At 43.3% G+C, this 25,751-nt stretch overlaps 1 protein-coding gene across 2 annotated transcripts in view; it reads right to left on the reverse strand.

The window, feature by feature from the left end:
- Nucleotides 1-16,849, reverse strand: part of LOC128699312 (putative glutathione-specific gamma-glutamylcyclotransferase 2) — a 103,189-nt gene extending 86,340 nt beyond the window's left edge. The window contains exons 1-2 of one of the 2 annotated variants that reach the window (XM_053791922.2): nucleotides 16,421-16,847; nucleotides 14,777-14,812 (exon numbers count right to left, since the gene is read on the reverse strand). In XM_053791922.2, the coding sequence (XP_053647897.2) occupies nucleotides 14,777-14,812; nucleotides 16,421-16,579 (195 nt within the window). In that variant the 5' untranslated portion in view covers nucleotides 16,580-16,847. Of the gene's footprint in view, nucleotides 1-14,776; nucleotides 14,813-16,420 lie in introns of both variants that reach the window. The other variant, XM_053791923.2, reaches the window with a different exon arrangement.
- Between the last annotated feature and the right edge of the window lie 8,902 nt (nucleotides 16,850-25,751).

A 25,751-nucleotide genomic window follows, 5' to 3' on the forward strand; every position in this document is an offset into this window, starting at 1 on the left:
TCCTAAATAGTGTTACACGTGTGTTGAAAGCTTGAAGTTCAGTTTTTTGCATGTTTACAATTTGCACTTTGGCTATTACACACCCAAATAACCGAAGGATGCAACAACAATGAAGTATTGAAGCAGACCAAGAGAAGCATTCTCGAATTGTTGCGTGAAAGCGGTGGAGGAAATGAGAAAACTCCGACATCTACTGTAGGTATCTCCCATCTTGAAGGACAAACCACGGAGCGGGCAGGGATTAAACCCATGACAAGCGAGTGGCTTACGTACTGGCCTGGAGTTTTAGGACTCACTTGCCACTGTTTTAATCCCCACCCGTTCCTTGGTTCGTTTGCAATCATGTTATTACGATTTCGTGAGTCTTAAAGGACAGATTTAATGCTGGCATTATTTCCAACAACCTCTGGTGGTTCTTTACTTCCTCTTACTTCCACTGTTAGTATTACTTAGTCACTTCCAGCCGCTGGTTCACTCTGCTCCAGCACCTTCCACCTCCAGATTTACTTCCTGAAATCCAGTTTAACGGGCTGCTGGCTCTACCTTCCTGTCCGCTCGCTGGAAAAACAGGTTCCTTGTACGCTGAGAATCTCTCGCTTGGACAAGCTTTATGCACCTTTACTCAGAGCAGTCATCCATGACACGCACAAAAAGGGGCATCGTAGTACCTCCTACATTCACAGCTATAAACACAAACGTTTGAGGCATCTGAGGCAATCTGGTTTGATTCAGGGAAGAGGAGGGTAGCTCGAATTTCTTGAATCATCAAGATCCATTTCAAGCGTTGCTGGATACAAGCCTCAATAAAATTTTGGCTGTTGATTCATAAAATTATCATATTTGGGATTATCGTTGTATTCATAGGGAAGTCACAAACCCGTACGAGTCGTACATAGTCTGGGGAACGGGAGAAGTAAGGGGTAATCAGGCTTGATCTGAGAAAGGGCAGAATAGTTCCAATTCCCCGGAAGAAGAGCCCTTTACCTGCATCAGGGATATCGAATTTAAGAATGTAATGTCGCTCGTGGTAGATGATGGTTTGTGTTGTATATAAGTGTTTGTTTACTGAACAAGTGATGCTACACAGATACTAAAGTAATGATGGGTTAATTAAGGGGTTTCAAACTGGATTCCGCAAAAGACTAGAGCTCTAAGGAAGCCTATTGTATGTACATTGTCCGGCCTCAAGAGACCACACAGTGTCGTGGGGTCGAATCCTGGCCTGCCACAGTTTGGTAAATGATTCAATACCACTTGTTTCGTGGCTTCATTGCTATATAGACTGCTTGTTGAGGCGGGTATTCAAACAGGAGGAGGCTGAAATTAATCCTTGAACATACCACTGCCACGAGTGTCCTCACAACATGAAACAAGCCTAGCTCGCTAGGCTCATGGTTGTAGGATCGATGGCTGAGTGGATAAGGTGACATGTACATTATGTGGTCTCGTGAGGCGGGACAATGTGTTGTGGGGTCGAATCCTGGCCTGCCGCAGTTTGGTAAATGAAATATATAATATAATATGTATGTCGTTCTGAATAGGTAAAGCGCGATTTTGGCTTAAATAGCAACGCTCTTCTTGCCGAATAAGGCAAGCGAAAATTTGTGTATGTAATAATTTCTCAAAAAATCTTTCTGAACCTAACGACATATATATATATATATATATATATATATATATATATATATATGTATATATATATATATATATATGTATATATATATATATATATATATATATATATATATATATATATATATATATATATATATATATATGTATATATATATATATATATATATATATATATAAAAGGAGAAACTTTCGTTTTTCCTTTTGGGCCATATATATATATATATATATATATATATATATATATATAATGTATATATATATATATATATATATATATATATATATATATATATATATATATATGGTGTTTGTTTCCTCGCTAGTAAGAGGAGTAATTTTTTTGCTGGATAAAGTTCCATTAATATATTTTTTCAACAGGTTCCCTGGCTTAATAGAAAAAAGGTTAAAAAATGAAACAGATTATTGGCACTCTGCTGTGTTGTGGCACTCTGAGTGACCCTCCTCCCCTCCCCTCCCCTCCCCCCAAACAACTAAAGCTCGGTCATATATATATATTAACTTCAGTTCTTTCGAGCCACTTTGAAGCAAATTCAGATTAGTAATGATAATTTTTACAGTAATAAATATATTTAATAAATACTCATAACCAGTAACATTCAATAAAATGAATTATTCTTTAAGAAAATTACTTAGAAAAAAATAATCCAGTCTAGATTAACGTGGTGTATTTTTGTTTTTAGATTTTTTAAACGACGAGAGATGCCAACATAATATTTATTGCACAAGAACATAAGAGTCAAATTTTGCGTAGCAGCAGACATGGGGGAGCTGGAGTCGAAGACGTGATCAGCTGACTCAACACGAGCAGCTCACGTGACTTATTCAGGTCACTTGTTGGAAGGTCATGCTGATCACTGTGTGTGTGTGTGTGTGTACGTACTCACCTAATTGTGGTTACAGGGGTCGATTCATAGCTCCTGGTCCCGACTCTTCACTGGTCGCTACTAGGTACACTCTCGCCCTGCTCCATCAGCTTTATCATACTTCATAAAACTATGTATGGATCCTGCCTCCACTCCATCACTCTCCAGACTATTCCACTTCCTGACAACTCTATGACTGAAGAAATACTTCCTAACATCCCTGCGACTCATCCGAGTCCTCAACTTTCAATTGTGTGTGTGTGTTGTTGGGGGGATGTATGTACTCGCCTATTTGTGATTACAGACGCCAAGTCTCAGCTCCTGGCCCTGCCACTTGCAATCTGATGAATTTACTCTCGCTCAGCTTCTTGAGCCTTGTCATACCTATTCTAAAACTATGTATGGAGCTTGCCTCCATACATAGCCTGTAATTGTGTGGTTTAATGTCCAACTGTACCTTTGTGTACCTGTTTCCTGCCTCTCCAACAGTCTCTTTTTGTCTACCTTGTCAAGTTCTCAGAGTATTTTGAATGTCATTAGCGAATATCCAATGGTTCTTTTATCTAATGTGGTCACGTTCGGTTCCTTAAGTCTTTCCTCGTAGCTCACAAGTTATTGAAAATTATTCTTTCTTCAGCATTCAGAGGCCTCTCATATCCTATTTCATTTTCATCAGATGCACTTATTGGTAAAAACTAGATCCAGTCTTATAGGTTCATCCCCCTCTTTTTTCATTCAGTTTTTGACATGCTGACACACACAACTTTCCATCACTACCTCCATCTTAACCCACGATGTTTCTGGTCCACCATCTTGGTCTCCACTCTGTCACTTGTCATCGTCGTTTCCTCTCCTGGTCTAATACTACTACTGTGTGTCCCCCCCCCTCCCTCATCCCCCGTTTTGACTGTGTCCAGTTTGAAGTCATTAGGCTCTTTTTTTCTATGTATCCATCCTTGTTCAAAACACTAGTTTTTGAACAGCAGAGCATCTCTTCTTCCAACCACGTTACAAAGTTTCTATCTTCATTAACTGATATCCTACTAGGAATATGGCATCTGTCGTCATTTCAGTTTTGTCTGTTGTAGTTATGGTATCTGGGGTTGCATATACAAACTGGAATTTCATTTCATCACTCTTGTTTAATAATCCATCTGCATTTGTGCACCATACTGAGGTTCTATTACTATGCTCTGGCGGTGTTCAGACTTTCTGTTCGCTGCTCATTTGTAAGGAGGTCAGAGGTTGAGGCTGGGATTGGTGTTTGCTTTGTTACAGAGGGTGGGATCAGGGTTAGAGTTGTAGATAGGGGGAGGGGGAAAGGGTGTGGATTTTTTGTTAGGGCAAGTGGGTGGTGGACCTTGAGTTGGGTCTTCTGAGAGATGGGCAGTGGATGAGCCCTGAGAGATGGGCAGTGGGTGAGCCCTGAGAGATGGGCAGTGGATGAGCCTTGAGAGATGGGCAGTGGATGAGCCTTGAGAGATGTCTGGAGGTTGGGAGTTCCTTCCTCTTGCTTCTATATTAGCTCCTCTTTCCTACAACTGATAACCTTTCCACGTTCTTCAACTGTTCTCCCGTCATGTATATTCACCACCTGTACCTCCAGGTCTCTTGCATCACCACCTGTACCTCCAGGTCTCTTGCATCACCACCTGTACCTCCAGGTCTCTTGCATCACCACCTGTACCTCCAGGTCTCTTGCATCACCACCTGTACCTCCAGGTCTCTTGCATCACCACCTGTACCTCCAGGTCTCTCGCATCACCACCTGTACCTCCAGGTCTCTTGCATCACCACCTGTACCTCCAGGTCTCTTGCATCACCACCTGTACCTCCAGGTCTCTTGCATCACCACCTGTACCTCCAGGTCTCTTGCATCACCACCTGTACCTCCAGGTCTCTTGCATCACCACCTGTACCTCCAGGTCTCTTGCATCACCACCTGTACCTCCAGGTCTCTTGCATCACCACCTGTACCTCCAGGTCTCTCGCATCACCACCTGTACCTCCAGGTCTCTTGCATCACCACCTGTACCTCCAGGTCTCTTGCATCACCACCTGTATCTCCAGGTCTCTTGCATCACCACCTGTACCTCCAGGTCTCTTGCATCACCACCTGTACCTCCAGGTCTCTTGCATCACCACCTGTACCTCCAGGTCTCTTGCATCACCACCTGTACCTCCAGGTCTCTCGCATCACCACCTGTACCTCCAGGTCTCTCGCATCACCACCTGTACCTCCAGGTCTCTCGCATCACCTCTGTACCTCCAGGTCTCCCGTTAACGTCTCTGCTCAAGTTATTCCTCTACTGTCGCTGACTCTTCTGCTCTTTGTGCTTTCCCCTTCATTATCGCTGTTTCTCCCACCATTCCCCTCTCCTCATCCCTCTTCAGCTTTTCAATACTCTCCCCTTTTCTTTGTTCACTTTTTTCAGCAGCAGTTGTCCTTTTTTTACCACTCCAAGATTTCATTCCTCACATTTTTACACATTCCACAGTTACCTCCCAGAGAGTATCTAACTTTCCTTCCCATTCCTCTTCCATTTTGCTCTTCAACCCAGCTATTGTCAAATCTAGATAGTGCTACCAATTTTCTTCCCTTCCATCTTCCCCCTTCTTTCTGAGTGCTTTTATTTAGTTTCTCATATACTCTTCATACTGGTTCCTGAGATTTCAGATTAACCAAATGATGGAGACACTTAGTGTTTGAAGGTCAGGTTATAATACCAGTAATGTGTGTGTGTGGTAGAGTACATATGTGTACTCGCCTAGTTGTACTCACCTAGTTGAGGTTGCAGGGGTCGAGTCCAAGCTCCTGGCCCCGCCTCTTCACTGGTCGCTACTAGGTCACTCTCCCTGAACCTTGAGCTTTATCATACCTCTGCTTAAAGCTATGTATGGATCCTGCCTCCACTACATCGCTTCCCAAACTATTCCACTTCCTGACTACTGTGGCTAAAGAAATACTTCCTAACATCCCTGTGATTCATCTGTGTCTTCAACTTCCAACTGTGTCCCCTTGTTGTTGTGTCCCATCTCTGGAACATCCTGTCTTTGTCCACCTTGTCAATTCCTCTCAGTATTTTGTATGTCGTTATCATGTCCCCCCTATCTCTCCTGTCCTCCAGTGTCGTCAGGTTGATTTCCTTTAACCTCTCCTCGTCTCCTCTCCTCTCCTGGGACTAGTCTTGTTGCAAACCTTTGCACTTTCTCTAGTTTCTTTACGTGCTTGGCTAGGTGTGGGTTCCAAACTGGTGCCGCATACTCCAATATGGGCCTAACGTACACGGTGTACAGGGTCCTGAACGATTCCTTATTGAGATGTCGGAATGCTGTTCTGAGGTTTGCTAGGCGCCCATATGCTGCAGCAGTTATTTGGTTGATGTGCGCTTCAGGAGATGTGCCTGGTGTTATACTCACCCCAAGATCTTTTTCCTTGAGTGAGGTTTGTAGCCTCTGGCCCCCTAGACTGTACTCCCTCTGCGATCTTGTTTGCCCTTCCCCAATCTTCATGACTTTGCACTTGGTGAGGTTGAACTCCAGGAGCCAATTGCTGGACTAGGTCTGCAGCCTGTCCAGATCCCTTTGTAGTTCTGCCTGGTCTTCGATCGAATGAATTCTTCTCATCAACTTCACGTCATCTGCAAACAGGGACACTTCGGAGTCTATTCCTTCCGTCATGTCGTTCACAAATACCAGAAACAGCACTGGTCCTAGGACTGACCCCTGTGGGACCCCGCTGGTCATAGGTGCCCACTCTGACACCTCGCCACGTACCACGACTCTCTGCTGTCTTCCTGACAAGTATTCCCTGATCCATTGTAGTGCCTTCCCTGTTATCCCTGCTTGGTCCTCCAGTTTTTGCACTAATCTCTTGTGTGGAACTGTGTCAAACGCCTTCTTGCAGACCAAGAAAATTCAATCCACCCACCCCTCTCTCCCTTGTCTTACTGCTGTCACCATGTCATAGAACTCCAGTAGGTTTGTGACACAGGATTTCCCGTCCCTGAAACCATGTTGGCTGCTGTTGATGAGATCATTCCTTTCTAGGTGTTCCACGACTCTTCTCCTGATAATCTTCTCCATGACTTTGCATATTATACATGTCAGTGACACTGGTCTGTAGTTTAGTGCTTCATGTCTGTCTCCTTTTTTAAAGATTGGGACTACATTTGCTGTTTTCCATGCCTCAGGCAATCTCCCTGTTTCGATAGATGTATTGAATATTGTTGTTAGAGGTACACATAGCGCCTCTGCTCCCTCTCTCAGGACCCATGGAGAGATGTTATCCGGCCCCATTGCCTTTGAGGTATCTAGCTCACTCAGAAGCCTTTTCACTTCTTCCTCGGTTGTGTGTACTGTGTCCAGCACTTGGTGTGCCCCACCTCTCCGTCTTTCTGGAGCCCCTTCTGTCATCTCTGTGAACACTTCTTTGAATCTCTTGTTGAGCTCCTCACATACTTCACGGTCATTTCTTGTTGTCTCTCCACCTTCCTTCCTTACCCTGATTACCTGGTCCTTGACTGTTGTTTTCCTCCTGATGTGGCTGTATAACAGTTTCGGGTCAGATTTGGCTTTCGCTGCTATGTCGTTTTCATATTGTCGTTGGGCCTCCCTTCTTATCTGTGCATATTCGTTTCTGGCTCTACGACTGCTCTCCTTATTCTCCTGGGTCCTTTGCCTTCTATATTTCTTCCATTCCCTAGCACACTTGGTTTTTTCCTCCCTGCACCTTTGGGTAAACCATGGGCTCGTCCTGGCTTTTTCATTATTCCTGTTACCCTTGGGTACAAACCTCTCCTCAGCCTCCTTGCACATTGTTGCTACATATTCCATCATCTCATTAACTGGCTTCCCTGCCAGTTGTCTGTCTCACTGAACCCCGTGCAGGAAGTTCCTCATTCCCGTGTAGTCCCCTTTCTTGTAGTTTGTCTTCATTCGTCCTGGCCTTCCTGCTTCCCTCTGTGTATTCGAAGCTTAAAACCACATGATCGCTGGCCCCAAGGGGTCTTTCATATGTGATGTACTCAAGGTGAATACTAAGTCCAGTCTTGCTGGTTCATCCTCTCCTCTCTTGTAGTGTCCCTTACGTGTTGGTACATGAAGTTTTCCAGTACCACCCCCATCATCTTAGCCCTCCATGTATCTTGGCCCCCATGTGTGTGTGTGTGTACTCTCCTATTTGTGGTTGCAGGGGTCGAGACTCAGCTCCTGGCCCCGCCTCTTCACTGACCGCTACTGGGTCCTCTCTCTCCCTGCTCCATGAGCTTTATCATACTTCGTCTTAAAACTATGTATGGTTCCTGCCTGTGTGTATGTGTGTGTATGCTGTGTATGTGTTTGCTGTGTATGTGTTTTATATATATGTGTGTGTGTGTGTGTGTGTGTGTGTGTGTGTGTGTGTGTGTGTGTGTGTGCGAGAGAGAGAGGGGGGAGTGAGAGGAAGAGGGGTGTATGTGACTACCTATTAATAACAGCAGCAATACAACTCTTCATTACGCGTGTTTTTGTGAGAACACCTGTGTATATGTGCGTATGAATGATTGTGTTTATATATACGCATGTACACCTATGTGTGTATGGAAGTATGTGTGTGTACGTGTACGCAACAATGTCGTGAATGTACCACTACTCAGCCAGCAGAAATAGACATGGGTACACTGACACGGCATAATGCCACCACTGGCTCTCTCGCCTCTCTTTCGCCTCTCTCTCTCTCTCTCTCTCTCTCGTCTCTCTCTCTCTCTCTCTCTCTCTCTCTCTCTCTCTCTCTCTCTCTCTCTCTCTCTCTCTCGTCTCGTCTCGTCTCGTCTCGTCTCGTCTCTGGTCTCTCTCCCGTCTCGTCTCCCTCTCGTGTGTCTCGCTCACGTTGAACAATAAATAACGCCAATTCAGGTCATTTGGTCATCAGCAGTATGTATAATATACATATGCAAACAATCACAAACCTGCGATCTTAACAATACAAGACAGGCGATTTTGGCTTAAATAGCAACGATCTTCATGACTCACTGTCTTCTTGCCGAATAAGACAAGCGAAAATTTGTGTACGCAATAATTTCGCAAAAAATATTCTGAGCCTAACGAAAAAATATATTTCATTGTGTTTGTGTATTATTAAATTATTATAAACTTATCTTAAATATATTTAATTGGATAAGGCTAAATTAAATTCCGCGTGTTATAATAAGGTTAGGTAAGTTTTCTAAGGTACTTTTGGTACAAAATTGTTAATTTTTACATTAACATAAATGAAAAAAAAAATATATCTTTAAACGTATAAGAGAAAATTTTAGAAAGGACTTATTTTTAAATTAGTTCTTGCTAATTGACCAATTTTACCTATTCGGCATGACACACACACTAATTTTTTTTTTTTTATTATCACACCGGCCGATTCCCACCAAGGCAGGGTGGCCCGAAAAAGAAAAACTTTCACCATCATTCACTCCATCACTGTCTTGCCAGAAGGGTGCTTTACACTACAGTTTTTAAACTGCAACATTAACACCCCTCCTTCAGAGTGCAGGCACTGTACTTCCCATCTCCAGGACTCAAGTCCGGCCTGCCGGTTTCCCTGAATCCCTTCATAAATGTTACTTTGCTCACACTCCAACAGCACGTCAAGTATTAAAAACCATTTGTCTCCATTCACTCCTATCAAACACGCTCACGCATGCCTGCTGGAAGTCCAAGCCCCTCGCACACAAAACCTCCTTTACCCCCTCCCTCCAACCCTTCCTAGGCCGACCCCTACCCCGCCTTCCTTCCACTACAGACTGATACACTCTTGAAGTCATTCTGTTTCGCTCCATTCTCTCTACATGTCCGAACCACCTCAACAACCCTTCCTCAGCCCTCTGGACAACAGTTTTGGTAATCCCGCACCTCCTCCTAACTTCCAAACTACGAATTCTCTGCATTATATTCACACCACACATTGCCCTCAGACATGACATCTCCACTGCCTCCAGCCTTCTCCTCGCTGCAACATTCATCACCCACGCTTCACACCCATATAAGAGCGTTGGTAAAACTATACTCTCATACATTCCCCTCTTTGCCTCCAAGGACAAAGTTCTTTGTCTCCACAGACTCCTAAGTGCACCACTCACTCTTTTTCCCTCATCAATTCTATGATTCACCTCATCTTTCATAGACCCATCCGCTGACACGTCCACTCCCAAATATCTGAATACGTTCACCTCCTCCATACTCTCTCCCTCCAATCTGATATTCAATCTTTCATCACCTAATCTTTTTGTTATCCTCATAACCTTACTCTTTCCTGTATTCACCTTTAATTTTCTTCTTTTGCACACCCTACCAAATTCATCCACCAATCTCTGCAACTTCTCTTCAGAATCTCCCAAGAGCACAGTGTCATCAGCAAAGAGCAGCTGTGACAACTCCCACTTTGTGTGTGATTCTTTATCTTTTAACTCCACGCCTCTTGCCAAGACCCTCGCATTTACTTCTCTTACAACCCCATCTATAAATATATTAAACAACCACGGTGACATCACACTAATATATATATATATATATATATATATATATATATATATATATATATATATATATATATATTTTTTTTTTTTATTATCACACTGGCCGATTCCCACCAAGGCAGGGTGGCCCGAAAAAGAAAAACTTTCACCATCCCCAGTTTTATAAAGTTTTTCTTCTCTTTTTTAGTAAATGTCTACAGGAGAAGGGGTTACTAGCCCATTGCTCCCGGCATTTTAGTCGCCTCATACGACACGCATGGCTTACGGAGGAAAGATTCTTTTCCACTTCCCCATATATATATATATATATATATATATATATATATATATATATATATATATATATATATATATATATTACACACACACACACACACTTAAGCTCATGACCAACTATAAATGCACACACACATTTACGCCGGATATGTCATCATCCTGTTGTGACGAACTACAACGTTTTAAGGTCTAAAATATATGTCACGCCTTACCAGCCTGCCTCAACCACCATCCCGATTCCACCTCCCCCCCCCCCCCGTCTCTGTCATCCTCCATCTTCAGGTGGTGATGCCAAGAGGAAGAATTCAGAAGTGCCACTTATCCAGAGAGTGAACACGGCACCATAAAGACAGTATTGGGTAGTGCCACTCATCCAGAGAGTGAACACTGCACTATAAAGACAGTATTGGGCAGTGCCACTCATCCAGAGAGTGAACACGGCACCATAAAGATAGTACTGGGCAGTGCCACTCATCCAGAGAGTGAACACGGCACCATAAAGACAGTACTGGGCAGTGCCACTCATTTAGTGAGTGATTAGATTTCATGCCTTCGTCGTGGCTAGTTTATCATGCATTCCACATCCATCATGTAACCGGTAACGCAAGAACGTATTGATACACAATAGGCCTGAGAACTAGGCTCCAAAAGTGTTAACAGGCACACATCTAGATTTATAGCTGATATTTGACTCGTCTGTTACAAGCAAATTTAGGATATTTGCTTAATATGACTGACACAAAAATGTACATTAATTCCTTTATTATATGACTTTCGAGTATCTATACCTGGCTTTTCCAATAAGCATATTAGTCATTATGCAAGTCAAGCGCCCTTAATGATGACACAGGATCAGTATAATCAGAGAGTGAAGTTCAGTGTCATAAGTTACCTTTAGTGAAATTAGGATGACAAGCAATTCAGTTTGCAGTGTAGACGCCCAGTTGTTAATTATTCCTAGCTCAGGATATATACAGTTCTTATCTAGGGAGGTGGTAACAAGAACAGATGCATCCCTGACAGTGAACTGCTTAGATCCACTACTGTATATAAATTGTGATGTATCATTACTAACAGTCAAGAAAATTCTTCTTGGGTAGTTGCCTTTGCTAGTGATTTAAAGAAGGAATTACTTGATGAGCTTTTTTGGGACGGGTTTTTAAGATATGTGATATTAAATGAATACGTCTTCCAAGGAGGAGTGAAATGTTTTTTGTTTTCTTCAGAGATATAGCTCGTGCATGTTAGAGGACATAATATAACAGCATATTTTCACAACCCATATTTTCACAACCCATATTTTCACAACCCATTAAGATATGTGTTTATTTACTGCTAGACGTTTAGTAAGGTTTGTAGTGACAGTGCTTTGTTCATTTCTTAACATTCTAATACCAAGTACAGTGTTAATCTCGGCTATCCTATCACTGATACTAGCAACACCAAGCTGCTGCTTCTTCATATTAATAATCTTGGCAATTTTAGGACAACCAAGAATAATTCTGAGGGCTTCGCTTTGTATTTCCCCCAAGGGCCGAAGAGACTCTCCCCCAGCTTACATTAGCATTGGCTCAGCATAATTGTTCTTGCAGGAGCACCATAGTTGGAATCGTAGGCAGCAACAACTTTGCGAAGATATAAGTATAAAAGCCATGTACAGCTCATATAACTGATGCACCACTACTGAGGATATTAACTCCATCCTTGTTTGTTTCAAGATGCAGTTAATTACAATTTCCTGATTTACAGTTGTCACTCATTACAAATTACAATTAATTACATATACATTCTGCATATTTTTTAAAGATCTTTCAAACCGTAGTTGCAACTTGCTTACACTTTTCAAACGTTTAAGTAGGGAGGTTCCTTGATGCTAATGAGGAGCTCTTGATCTAGACAATTGGATTTGTACTCCAGTTCCCTGAATTGAGTACACGCGCTGTATAATGCCTATGGGTTTAGAGCTCCCTTATAAAAAAGTATTAATTCTGTATTGTGATCTGCTATTTACTAAGATAGTGTTTGAGAGTGTCTTTATCCTCGTCTCCACACACTGCATTTCCTCTCCTGGAGCTGCAGCACTAATCTGCCACATATACAGGTCACCTAACCTGTACGAATAAGAGACACGTCCAACAGTTAGGTACTTTTTGGTTTTTATTTTTATTAGTTGTTTTATTATTTTTTATTCGACTGAAAAAGCTTACACCGTAGGCTTCTTTAGTGGAATACAAAGGTGGCTAAATATGGAGTCAGCAGACGCAGTGGAGAGGTGAAGTCGAAGTGATCAAGACACAGGAACTGAACACTTCACCACCACTTCTCCAAGACTGATGGATTGATAATGTCGTGTGTATCTCTCCATTGCTTCTGAAGTCTTCGTATTTAGTCACCTTTGTAATCAATTATACATATGTGCAACACTTGGGTATCTTTATTATGAACAAGTTTCGCCACAGAGAAGAATAGTCGAAGATCAACCATTCTTCTTTGTCTTGGACTGAGGAAGCCAGTGTGTGGCGAAACGTTTCCACAGTTAACTTGCCCAGGTTTTGCACGTGTCTAATATATTAACTTGTTGGTTCTCTGGACCATTTATCTACACCTCTGTAATAGACTGAAACGTCTACCGTATTGGAGAAACGTTTCGTAAATAAACATACCCAATTGTTACATAATCAGACTTAAATTCAGATTCAGGAAGGATATAGGAAAGCACTGGTTTGGTAATAGAGTTGTGGATGAGTGGAACAAACTCCCGAGTACAGTTATTGAAGCTAAAACGTTGTGTAGTTTCAAAAATAGGTTAGATAAGTACATGAGTGGGTGTGGGTGGGTGTGAGTTGACCTGACTAGCTTGTGCTTCTGGGTCTGGTACAGTGCTCCATCCTTGAGTGGAGATGACCAGGCTGGGTGGGTCATTGGAATAATCCGGGGTATGGGTCATTGGTCTAATCCGGGGGGGAAACATGGACCTGCTCCGCTTGGGTCAGTAGGCCTGTTGCAGTGTTCCTTCTTTCTTATGTTCTTATGTAAATAAATCCTCGCTACCACCGAGGGAAAGTGATAAATAGTTTATAACCGACAAGTTGAAGATTGAGACACTTATACAACACAGGGGAATTTTATTGAAGAAACGTTTCGCCAACGGCTTCATCAGTCCAATACAAAGGAGAATGGTGAACAGGGAGGGTTTGAGGTAATCAGTCCCTCAGCCTTGAGTCGATGTGATCAGTCCATCAATCTTGAAAAGAATACAGCATATAAGCCACTTCTTCGCACGTATAATTTTTATTCTTTTCAGGATTGATGAAAAGGTCACATCGACTCAAGGATGAGGGACTGATTACCTCAAACTACTCCTGTTCTTCACCATTCTCCTTTGTATGGACTGATGAAGCCACTGTGTGGCGAAACGTTTCCTGAATAAAGATTCCCATATGTTGCATAAGTGTCTCAATCTTCAACTTGTCGGTTTTCCAAACCATTCATCACACAGGAAAAAGGATATGTAACTGTGTGTGTGTGTGTGTGTGTGTGTGTGTGTGTGTGTGTGTGTGTGTGTACTCACCTAATTGTGGTTGCAGGGGTCGAGACTCAGCTCCTGGCCCCGTGTGTGTGTGTGTGTGTGTGTGTGTGTGTGTGGGGATAACAACGAGCCCGTGATGTCATCTTCTCAAGTTCTGTCCACCTCCCCTCATTGGCCAAGGAGCCCAGTGACGTCACCCTGGCAAATCAGCCCCTCCCACCTTCTCTTTCCATTGGATGAGAAGCTCCATGACGTCATCCAGGCTAGTGAGGGGTCCCACCCATCTACCAAAGAGGGAGGGAACCCAGTGACGTCAACCCTGACCGGTGCGCCAGGGTGCCACAATTCCCACAGGGTGGCTACCTAAGAACCCAGCATGTTTTGGCATAAATGGTAAGGTTATTTTCCCTTTTGACAACGAATTGTGGATATGGATTATGGAATGTGAAAACCTGACTCTTAATTTTAATTATTTTCTGATTATGAAGTATGAAATACGACAATGAATTGTTGTCAGCAATAACAAGTTGATAATGACAGTGTAAATTTGATGATAGAAATGGTATATGTTCAAAGTAATGAATTACCGAACATTTCTAGTGATTTGTAAAAAAAATAAAAATCAAAAGCCAGCACGAAAATAGGATCAAACCAGGACAAAAACCAGATCAAGTCAGGACCTAAACCACAGTCAAAATAAGATAGTACAGGTTAAAATATAATCAGAATAAGATTAACAGTGAAACAAAATAAAACTAAAACGAGAATTAAAACAAGATTAAAAGAAAATTAAAGCAAAATCGCAACAGGATGAGAACTATATCAAATCAAGATCCATCAATATATGATCAGAACAGAATCAAAAGAGTGGCAGAAAAAGACCGATGCAGGATTAAACAGGATCTAAACAGGAAGAGAACTGTAAGAAAAAGTGTACTCACATTAGGTTCCTCCACCAAGGTAGCCACACGCCCAGGCTGTAATGTACAGATATGTCATCAGGTGAAGAGCAGGTGTGTCACAACCCCTTGTGTGTGTGTGTGTGTGTGTCACAACCCCTTGTGTGTGTGTGTGTGTGTGTCACAACCCCTTGTGTGTGTGTGTTCTTACCTATTTGTGGTTACAGGAGTCGAGTTACAGCTCCTGGCCTCGCATCTTCCCTGATCGCTGCTAGGTTCACACCTTGCTCCATAAGCTTTATCTTGCCTCTTTCTAAAGCTATGTATGGATCTTGCCTCCACTACATCGCTCTCCAGATTGTTCCACTTTCTGACAACTCTATGACTGAAGAAGTACTTCCTAACATCCTGTGACTCATCTGAGTTTTCAACTTCCAGCTGTGACCCCTTGTTGCTGTGTCCCATCTCGTGTGTGTGTGTATTCACCTAGTTGTGGTTGCAGGGGTCGATTCACAGCTCTTGGCTCCGCCTCTTCACTGGCTGCTACTATGTCGCTCTTTTTGCTCCATGAGCTTTATCATACCTCTTCTTAAAGTTATAGATGTATAGATCCTGCCGCCACTACATCACTTCCCAGAATATTCCACTTCCTGATAACTCTGTGACTGAATAAATACTTCCTAACATCCCTGTGATTCATCTGAATCTTCAACTTCCAATTTTAACCCCTTGTTGCTGTGTACCATCTCTGGAACATTCTGTTTCTATCCACCTTGTCGATTCCTCTCGGTATTTTATATGTCGTTATCATAATTCCCCCTGTCTCTCCTCCAGTGTCGTCAGGTCCATTTCCCTTAACCTCTTCTCGTAGGACATACCCCATAACTCCGGAACTAGTCTTGTTGCAAGCCTTTACACTTTCTCTAATTTTCTTACATGCTTGGATAGTTGTGGGTTCCAAACTGGTTTTGAACACTCCAATATAGGCCTGACGTACACGGTGTACAGGGTCCTGAACGATTCTTTATTGAGATGTCGGAATGCTGTTCTTAGGTTTGCTAGGCGCCCATATGCTGCAGCAGTTATTTAGTTGATGTGCGCCACAGATGTGCCCGGTGTTATACTCACCCCAAGATCCTTTTCTGTGTGTGTGTGTGTGTGTGTGTGTGTGTGTGTGTGTGTGTGTGTGTGTGTGTGTGTATGTGTGTGTGTGTGTGTGTGTGTGTGTGTGTGTGCGCGCTTGCGTGTGTGTGCGCATGTGTGTGTGTACGTACTTGCGTGCGCGCGCGCATGCACATTATTAAAACTGACACACACTGAAAGGGGTCACGGAACTAATTCCACATCCCAGCAAATCCTGCCTTCCCTCTTCCCTTTTGAGTCCTTCCTTTAACCTTCCCGACCCCAGGTCACAAGCGTGACCTCGAGGGTCATCTATGGCAGATAAGGTGACACCACACTCAACTATGGAGCGAGAAGAGTGAAAGTTGCATGGTACTGCATCGATCGTCAGGCCTCGTTGCCAAAGGTCTCAGGATTTCCACTTGTGGTGGTGGAGGTGTTTGTGTAGGTGGAGGCTCTGGAGGCCACTTCCACCCCCACAGCACCAACATCCCCCACACACACGACAAATGAATCTTGGTTTAAGTGATGAAACAATAAAATAAGTGACAGGGGGCGCCTTACCTTGGTGACGGTGCCACGGTGAGTCGAGTTTCCTTGCCAGAATCTCCTGACATAGTGACGGATGTATCCTACAGTGGAGGCACCGAACTGAAAGCCAGGATGCCAGCAGAGGCTGCCATAGCCGAACACCCAGAGGCTTCTTGTCTCGCGACTGTCCATAGCCACACTAAAACAACTCTCACAGCTAGACTCAAGGCAGTCAGGACATCACTCCTAGACCGGTCCGTCCTCGCGGTTTTGGGGTCGCTTACAACCCGTTTTTCTGCAGGAACGGCTTGCAGGGTGGGTAGGAAGGGGCAGTGTGAAGCCAGGGTGGGTACCGTGCCCTAGGGTGTTCGGGTATGGGTGTTATCACTCGCACAGTCGCACCAAAACACAAGACAGCCACGATCAGCTGTCTCGTCCCGACCTATTTCCTGGCATCGTGTTGATGCGCTGCCAAGTGCTGAACTTTCTCACACTTGTCATTTTTTTTTTACCACTCAGGGAAGCTATTTGTGTAACCTTCTTAACTAAAAACTACGACTGATGCTCCAACTATTGCAAACAGGGATTCTAATCATGTTTTACTTGTGCAGATGTTGTGTTAATATATATTCCTAAACGTGAAGAAGTAACATCTCCAGGGTTCTACTGCACTTCATGACGTCACACCTCACTCGCCCACACTGACCAATAGTAACTCGACTAGACAGTCTGGCATGTTCTCATTGGCCGAGAGTATAGCCTCGCCAGCGTGTGCTGATGATGCAATCTCGTGAGGATTTTCATTGAGAGAGGTGTGTATGGAGCGGCTCACGGACACGAATAATGCTTTAGAAAATATGGGGAAAATGTGACGTTTTGGTAACTCCACTTCCTTAATTAACTAAGCCTTTGTGTCTTTATAAACAAACCAGCTTGTGTGTGTGTGTGTGTGTCAGTAGCCTAGACGTAAACACATCAGCTGGCAACTGGGTTACGTTGTTGCGGGCGCGCATGTGCGTCTTCTAGTGACACCTTAATCTCGTGCAACAATCTAATCTCCACACTTACTAGGTCAACGAAGATAAGACCGGGAAGTTTTCCCCAACAGTGAGGGGGGGGGATGGGGGAAGGAGAATTTCCCAAACACCGTGGCTGCAGGAAGTACAGGGTGGTGGAGGTGCATGACGCAACTCTATGACAGGTGATGGTAAGCCAGACCCCAGCACACCACCTGCCCAGCCTCACCCTGGAGGCTGAACACCATCTTCCATTAGCTCGTGCAGAGGTTGTTGGTCTAGTCTAGTGTGTGAGGGACGGGGGTGTTTGTTTCTCAGTTGAGAGCAATGTGTCAGTGCTTCAGGACCACCAAGAGTACAGCCAGATTTCCCCTCCTAGGACAACCCTCCAGGATACCCCCCCCACCTCATCTACCCCAGTACATAACCCACCCGGACAAAGCCACCTCAGTAAATGCGAAAAATAGAACAAAGAACCTCTTGCTTAAGTTTGGCTTAGTTACATTAGTTTAGGTTAAACCTTAAGGGTTTTCACCTAAAATAGTTTTGTCCTGAGGAAAGGGGAAGTTGGTCCCTCGGGATTTTCGTGGGGGATTTTTCCCTACGCCATTATTACTGTAACTGTCAGAACTTGGCACAGATGGCTGACAAGTCAGGGTTACATTAATACCACTTATATGAATGGAGCTAAATGTTATAATGGTGCTGACAAGATCTGAAAAAAAACACATGTACAGGACAGGATATATATTAAAGGAAACGTTTCGTAATTAGTGTCTTCACTGGTCCTAAGCAATGAATGTAGATAAATGGTTCAGAGAACCGATAAGTTGATAAATCTGACACATGTGCAACACTTGGGTATCTTTATTGTGTAAACGTTTCCCTACACAATGGCTTCGTCAGTCCAATACAAAGAAGAATCTTCACTATTCTTTTTTGTATATGACTGATGAAGCCACTGTGTGGCGAGACATTTCCACAACAACATGTGTCTTAATTTATCATCTAAGCTGTGGGTATATATAGTGGCAGAGGTTAGATACCTAACCTAACCTAATTTGATGGCTATGTAGATCGCATACCAAAGAAGCACCATAGTAACTGTAGTACAGCTGCGATGAGATTAATAGGGTTTAAGAAACACCTGACATCGCCTACTGCAGTGATCATCTATACATGTTTTTGGTATCACGTGACGACCACTTCCAAAAGTAGGCAACATCCTGATGGTGAAGAGTTTAAACCCCTCAAGGGAGATTCCTTGACGCTGGTGAGGGGCCCTTGATCTAGGGAATTGGATTTGTGCTCAGGTTCCCTGAATTGAACCTGAATACCTTCCCCCCCCCACTTGCGCTGTATAATCCTACGGATTTAGCGCTCCCCATGATTATAATGAAGTTTAAATAAAGTGTAACTTCCAGATTTCCAATGGACTGTTAATGACATCAGTTAGGGTAGCGGCGCAATTCTTCCTGATTGACTAACCTGGTCTTACTGAACTTCATAAGATGTCCAAACTCGTCCCCGTGTTTACAGACGTAAAAACACTGTGTCCGACTTCCGGTAGCTACACAATTCTAGAGAGTTGTCGCGTGATACCTACATGAGAACTGTGTACCGGGAGCTCTGCAGTAGACAAGTACGACACTTGGGTAATATTGATAATGGGTTGGGCAATTACTTTTGTCGGTAGGTCCTTGTCAAACGTATGTATGGGCCAGTAGGCCTGCTGCAGTGTCCCTCCTTTCTTATATTCTTGTGACTGATTAATTCAAACTCTTCCTCATCTTTCACTACTCATCTTTATATCGGTCTGAGGAAGCCACTGGTTGGTCCACAGTAAAAAAAACCCAAGTGTTGTACAAGTGTCTGATTCATTAACTTGTCGGGTTTTCTGAACCATTTATATAACAATTACTGTTGTAGACGCTGGCAGGTATTTCTCAAACCCTAATTATCTTACCACAGCTAAACTAGAACTATTACTACTACTGTTACTACTACTATTACTACTATTAGTACTACTGTTACTACTACTACTATTTATACTACTGTTACTACTATTACTACTATTACTACTACTACTATTACTACTGCTACTACTGTTACTATTACTACTACTATTATTATTATTACTACTACTATTATTATTACTACTATTACCACCATTGCTGTTACTACTTTTACTATTGAAAGTTAAGACACATGTGCAACATCTGGGTAACTTTATTGTAGACGTTTCGCCATCCAGTGGCTTTATCAATACAGATTCTAGGACATAATTTGAAGACAGTGGAACTATATACAAAAGATGAGGTAATCAGTCCCTCAGCCTTGATGTTAGTGTTCACAGCATCGTGGTGGAGGAGAATCTGGAGCAAAGGCAAGAAGACTGGCGGTTATATAGGCGTCAGTAGATAGGGACGTGTAGCAGACGAGGACATAGTCACTGGTAGGCGGGATTCCCCAGCCTACAATAAAGATATCCAGATGTTGCACATGTCTTAACTTTTATATTGTCGGTATTTTATACCTTTCTTGCACTACTTTTACTGTTACTACTACTGTTACTACCACTACTACCACCAGATGTTGCACATGTATCTTAATTTCATCTTGTCGGTATTGTATACCATTCTTGTACAACTGCCACCACCACCACCACCTCTCCGCAAACCATCTGACTTTTACCAGTATATTCACTGCTTAGTTGTCTGAATAGGACACAATATGAACGCTTGAGTTTATTACCGAAACGTTTCACCTGCACAAGAGGCATCTTCAGTCGAATACAGGAAGCAGTAAAAATAGTTTTGACGTAGTCAGTCAGTCAACATCAGTGGGAAGGGGTCAGTTCCTCAAGCTTAAAGTATAGGCATGTGGCCAGACTTATATACTAGAGAAGAGGCGAGATGAGGCAGTTGAAAATGACGCTATTAGTGTAAAAAGATCATGCTGCCCAGTGGTTTAGCAAAGGAGATATAAAATAACTCCCTCTGTCCCAAGATGTTATGTTGCTGTGCCAGACATGTATATATTGTTGATGGAATACAATTCTGACAAGTGGATGAATGACACACAATAGCAACGCTTGGGAATTCTTTTACAACTTATCTAGTGAAGCAATGTTTAGCATAACCTATCTCCGCTAGCAACGTTAACTCCAGCTGTGATATAGTCAGATACCGTCGTGATATCACCGTTGTGATATAACCAGATACCGTTGTGATATAAACAGATACCGTCGTGATATAGCCAGATACCGTCGTGATATAGCCAGATACCGTCGTGATATAGCCAGATACCGTCGTGATATAGCCAGATACCGTCGTGATATAGCCAGATACCGTCGTTATATAGACGGATACCAGCTGGATATAGCCAAATACCAGCGTGATACCGGCAGTATATAGTTACATATAGCCGAGTGTCTTCTGTCGCAAAGGAGAAGCCAGGACTCAATTAACCCAACAGCGGAACACTCGTGGGGATATGGAAGGCAGCAGTGGTTCTAGTTAGACAGGGACAGCAGACAAACAGGCAGGGCTCAAGAGAGGGCAGCACTCTGGTGGAAGTGTTCAGCGTGGTGTCTACGGTACCTTTGCAATGGAAGACCAATTTCTCCCCCGAATCTGTCACAGAGGCACATAATGGATACAGGAACTGACCCCCCCCCCCCTCCCTAAAGTTTTGATTGCCACTCATTATAAACTCTAAGCTATGCAAAGTAGCCGACAACTTTGTGCGGATTGATGAGTAAGACGACGAGTTAGCCTGCTTTGGAAGGCTGTGTACACGATTAATAGGATTAAAAGCCAGGGTGAAATTGCATTAAGTTTGGGAGATGGGATCGCTGTGATGCTGGGATCGCTGTGATGCTGGGATCGCTGCGATGCTGGGATCGCTGTGATGCTGGGATCGCTGTGATGCTGGGATCGCTGTGATGCTGGGATCGCTGTGATGCTGGGATCGCTGTGATGCTGGGATCGCTGTGATGCTGGGATCGCTGTGATGCTGGGATCGCTGTGATGCTGGGATCGCTGTGATGCTGGGATCGCTGTGATGCCGGGATCGCTGTGATGCTGGGATCGCTGTGATGCTGGGATCGCTGTGATGCTGGGATCGCTGTGATGCTGGGATCGCTGTGATGCTGGGATCGCCGTGAGCCTGGGATCGCTGGGATGATCTTCGTGATCCCTGGATCTTCGTGATCCTTGGATCTACAAGTTGTACTATTTCATTAAACTATTTGATTTTCTGTTAATTAAATAAAAAGACACTATTTTACTTCCCCCCCCTTGATGGCGCCTTCAAGGGGGGGGTGACCTTGATGCCGGTGAATGGCTCTTGAGCCAAGGCATTAGAGCCTCCCTTGCTTATCTAGGATCACACACACACACAAACACACACACAAACACACACACAAACACACACACAAACACACAAACACACACACACACACACAAACACACACACACACACACACACACACACACACACACACACACACACACACACACACACACACACACACACACACACACACACGCACACACCCTATGGGATGTAGGAGTCTCCTACCCCCCCCCTCTCTAGGGCAGTGGAAAAATAAACACAAATGCAGCACAATGTGATCATTTATTGACAACGTTTCGCCCACACAGTGAGGTTATACATACATACATACATACATACATACATACATACATACATACATACATAGGGTGGAGAGTCACGTACTCTGTGACTTGGTAAAATCCACTATGTGGGCGAAACGTTGTCAATAAAGGGTCACGTTGTATTGCAATTGTGTTTATTTTACCATCGTAAAATGGTATAAAATATTGACTCACGAAATCGTAATGACACGATTACAAACAAACCATACCACGGGAGGGATTTGAACCCGTGACCAGAGAGTCTCAACACTCCAGACCGTCGCGTTAGCCCGTGGTATTATGGTTTGTATAAAATATTACATGTCATATATCTCTAGGGTTGTGTTCCCCAAGATTGTGTTGATCATCAAAATGGTATACAATACCGACAGGTTGGTAGGTAAGACACATAGGCAACAGTTAGGCAACTTTATTCCGAAACGTTTCGCCTACACAGTATTTAAGTCTCCGCACTGTCGCTTGAGCTTCAGATAGTTCCTGACTATGGAACTGAACTTCTCCAGGCTGAGGGACTGATAACCTCAAATTCTACGACTTCAAGGGTGATGGACTGATTACATCGTCTTCACATCTCTACTGTTCCTGCCTACTTTCTGTATTCGACTGAAGAAGCCTACTGTGTAGGCGAAACGTTTCGGAATAAAGTTGCCTAACTGTTGCCTATGTGTCTTACCTACCATTGTGTAGATCACTCCTTTGTTCACGTGTGAATAACAACTGTGTAAATACAGCCCGGAAGCTAAACGTTCAACCTGATAAATATATACTCCAAAAATTTCTGGAGTATATATACTAACTTGAATAAGAGTATAGTTCTTATATAATTATAAAAATGGTAAATTTGTGAAACAAAAGCATGTGGGGAAAAAATGAAATTGTGAATTAAAAGCCTCTTGTAGGAAAAACTAACTTATTAAAAATAGTGTTTATGCATTTATTATTGTGTATCGTAATATACAACATTGATTATTGTGTATCGTAATATACAACATTGATTATTGTGTATCGTAATATACAACATTGATTATTGTGTATCGTAATATACAACATTGATTATTGTGTATCGTAATATACAACATTGATTATTGTGTATCGTAATATACAACATTGATTATTGTGTATCGTAATATACAACATTGATTATTATTGTGTATCGTAATATACAACATTGATTATTATTGTGTATCGTAATATACAACATTGATTATTATTGTGTATCGTAATATACAACATTGATTATTATTGTGTATCGTAATATACAACATTGATTATTATTGTGTATTTATAAGTAAATATCCTAATTTAAACAAAGACGTCAAACAGTAAAACAGGACCTGAAACATTTACACTTGTTTTAGCTGCTGGGAAATTCAGTGGGAAAGATCTGACTGTTTATTTCAGGGATTCCACTCGAGTTGCTGTCTGACAGCCGCCCCTGAGTGTGTCTGTGTCTGACAGCCGCCCCTGAGTGTCTCTGTGTCTGACAGCCGCCCCTGAGTGTCTCTGTGTCTGACAGCCGCCCCCGAGTGTGTCTCAGCCTGAAGTGCTCATACATACTAGTGGCTTTCTTTGTGAACAAGAAATGGCCATAATTATAACCATAATTTTTAAAGGGGTGGACCGGTAAGCCAGCCGAAGGCCTCGATCACATGACCAAAAGCTGCAGCTGTGGGTTATCATACGACTAAGACCCGCGTCAGGAAACACTTGTGCTGTTTCCTGACATACCTCGCCTGACCTATGTGTGTTACAGTATTTTATTACATATAAACTATACATTGTATACTGTACAAAGAAATATAAAATTCGATATTATTTGATCCTCTATGTAGAGGACATGTGCTGAGTGTTCCTCAGAACAGTTGACATGTGCTGAGTGTTCCTCAGAACAGTTGACATGTGCTGAGTGTTCCACAGAACAGTTGACATGTGCTGAGTGTTCCTCAGAACAGTTGACATGTGCTGAGTGTTCCTCAGAACAGTTGACATGTGCTGAGTGTTCCTCAGAACAGTTGACATGTGCTGAGTGTTCCTTAGAACAGTTGACATGTGCTGAGTGTTCCTCAGAACAGTTGACATGTGCTGAGTGTTCCTCAGAACAGTTGACATGTGCTGAGTGTTCCTCAGAACAGTTGACATGTGCTGAGTGTTCCTCAGAACAGTTGACATGTGCTGAGTGTTCCTCAGAACAGTTGACATGTGCTGAGTGTTCCTCAGAACAGTTGACATGTGCTGAGTGTTCCTCAGAACAGTTGACATGTGCCGAGTGTTCCTCAGAACAGTTGACATGTGCTGAGTGTTCCTCGGAAGAGTTGACATGTGCTGAGTGTTCCTCGGAAGAGTTGACATGTGCTGAGTGTTCCTCGGAAGAGTTGACATGTGCTGAGTGTTCCTCGGAAGAGTTGACATGTGCTGAGTGTTCCTCGGAAGAGTTGACATGTGCTGAGTGTTCCTCGGAAGAGTTGACATGTGCTGAGTGTTCCTCGGAAGAGTTGACATGTGCTGAGTGTTCCTCGGAAGAGTTGACATGTGCTGAGTGTTCCTCGGAAGAGTTGACATGTGCTGAGTGTTCCTCGGAAGAGTTGACATGTGCTGAGTGTTCCTCGGAAGAGTTGACATGTGCTGAGAGTTCCTCGGAAGAGTTGACATGTGCTGAGTGTTCCTCGGAAGAGTTGACATGTGCTGAGTGTTCCTCGGAAGAGTTGACATGTGCTGAGTGTTCCTCGGAAGAGTTGACATGTGCTGAGTGTTCCTCGGAAGAGTTGACATGTGCTGAGTGTTCCTCGGAACAGTTGACATGTGCTGAGTGTTCCTCGGAACAGTTGACATGTGCTGAGTGTTCCTCGGAACAGTTGACATGTGCTGAGTGTTCATCAGAACGGTTGACATGTGCTGAGTGTTCCTCAGAACAGTTGACATGTGCTGAGTGTTCCTCAGAACAGTTGACATGTGCTGAGTGTTCCTCAGAACAGTTGACATGTGCTGAGTGTTCCTCAGAACAGTTGACATGTGCTGAGTGTTCCTCAGAACAGTTGACATGTGCTGTGCTCATCAGAACAGTTGACATGTGCTGAGTGTTCATCAGAACAGTTGACATGTGCTGAGTGTTCATCAGAACAGTTGGCATGTGCTGAGTGTTCCTCAGAACAGTTGACATGTGCTGAGTGTTCATCAGAACAGTTGACATGTGCCGAGTGTTCATCAGAACAGTTGACATGTGCTGAGTGTTCATCAGAACATTTAACATGTGCTGAGTGTTCCTCAGAACAGTTGACATGTGCTGAGTGTTCCTCAGAACAGTTGACATGTGCTGAGTGTTCCTCAGAACAGTTGACATGTGCTGAGTGTTCCTCAGAACAGTTGACATGTGCTGTGCTCATCAGAACAGTTGACATGTGCTGAGTGTTCATCAGAACAGTTGACATGTGCTGAGTGTTCATCAGAACAGTTGACGTGCTGAGTGTTCCTCAGAACAGTTGACATGTGCTGAGTGTTCATCAGAACAGTTGACATGTGCTGAGTGTTCCTCAGAACAGTTGACATGTGCCGAGTGTTCATCAGAACAGTTGACATGTGCTGAGTGTTCATCAGAACATTTAACATGTGCTGAGTGTTCCTCGGAACAGTTGACATGTGCTGAGTGTTCCTCAGAACAGTTGACATGTG

The sequence above is a fragment of the Cherax quadricarinatus genome, chromosome 61, assembly GCF_038502225.1.
Source record: "Cherax quadricarinatus isolate ZL_2023a chromosome 61, ASM3850222v1, whole genome shotgun sequence".
NCBI classification, from domain to species: Eukaryota; Metazoa; Arthropoda; class Malacostraca; order Decapoda; family Parastacidae; genus Cherax; species Cherax quadricarinatus.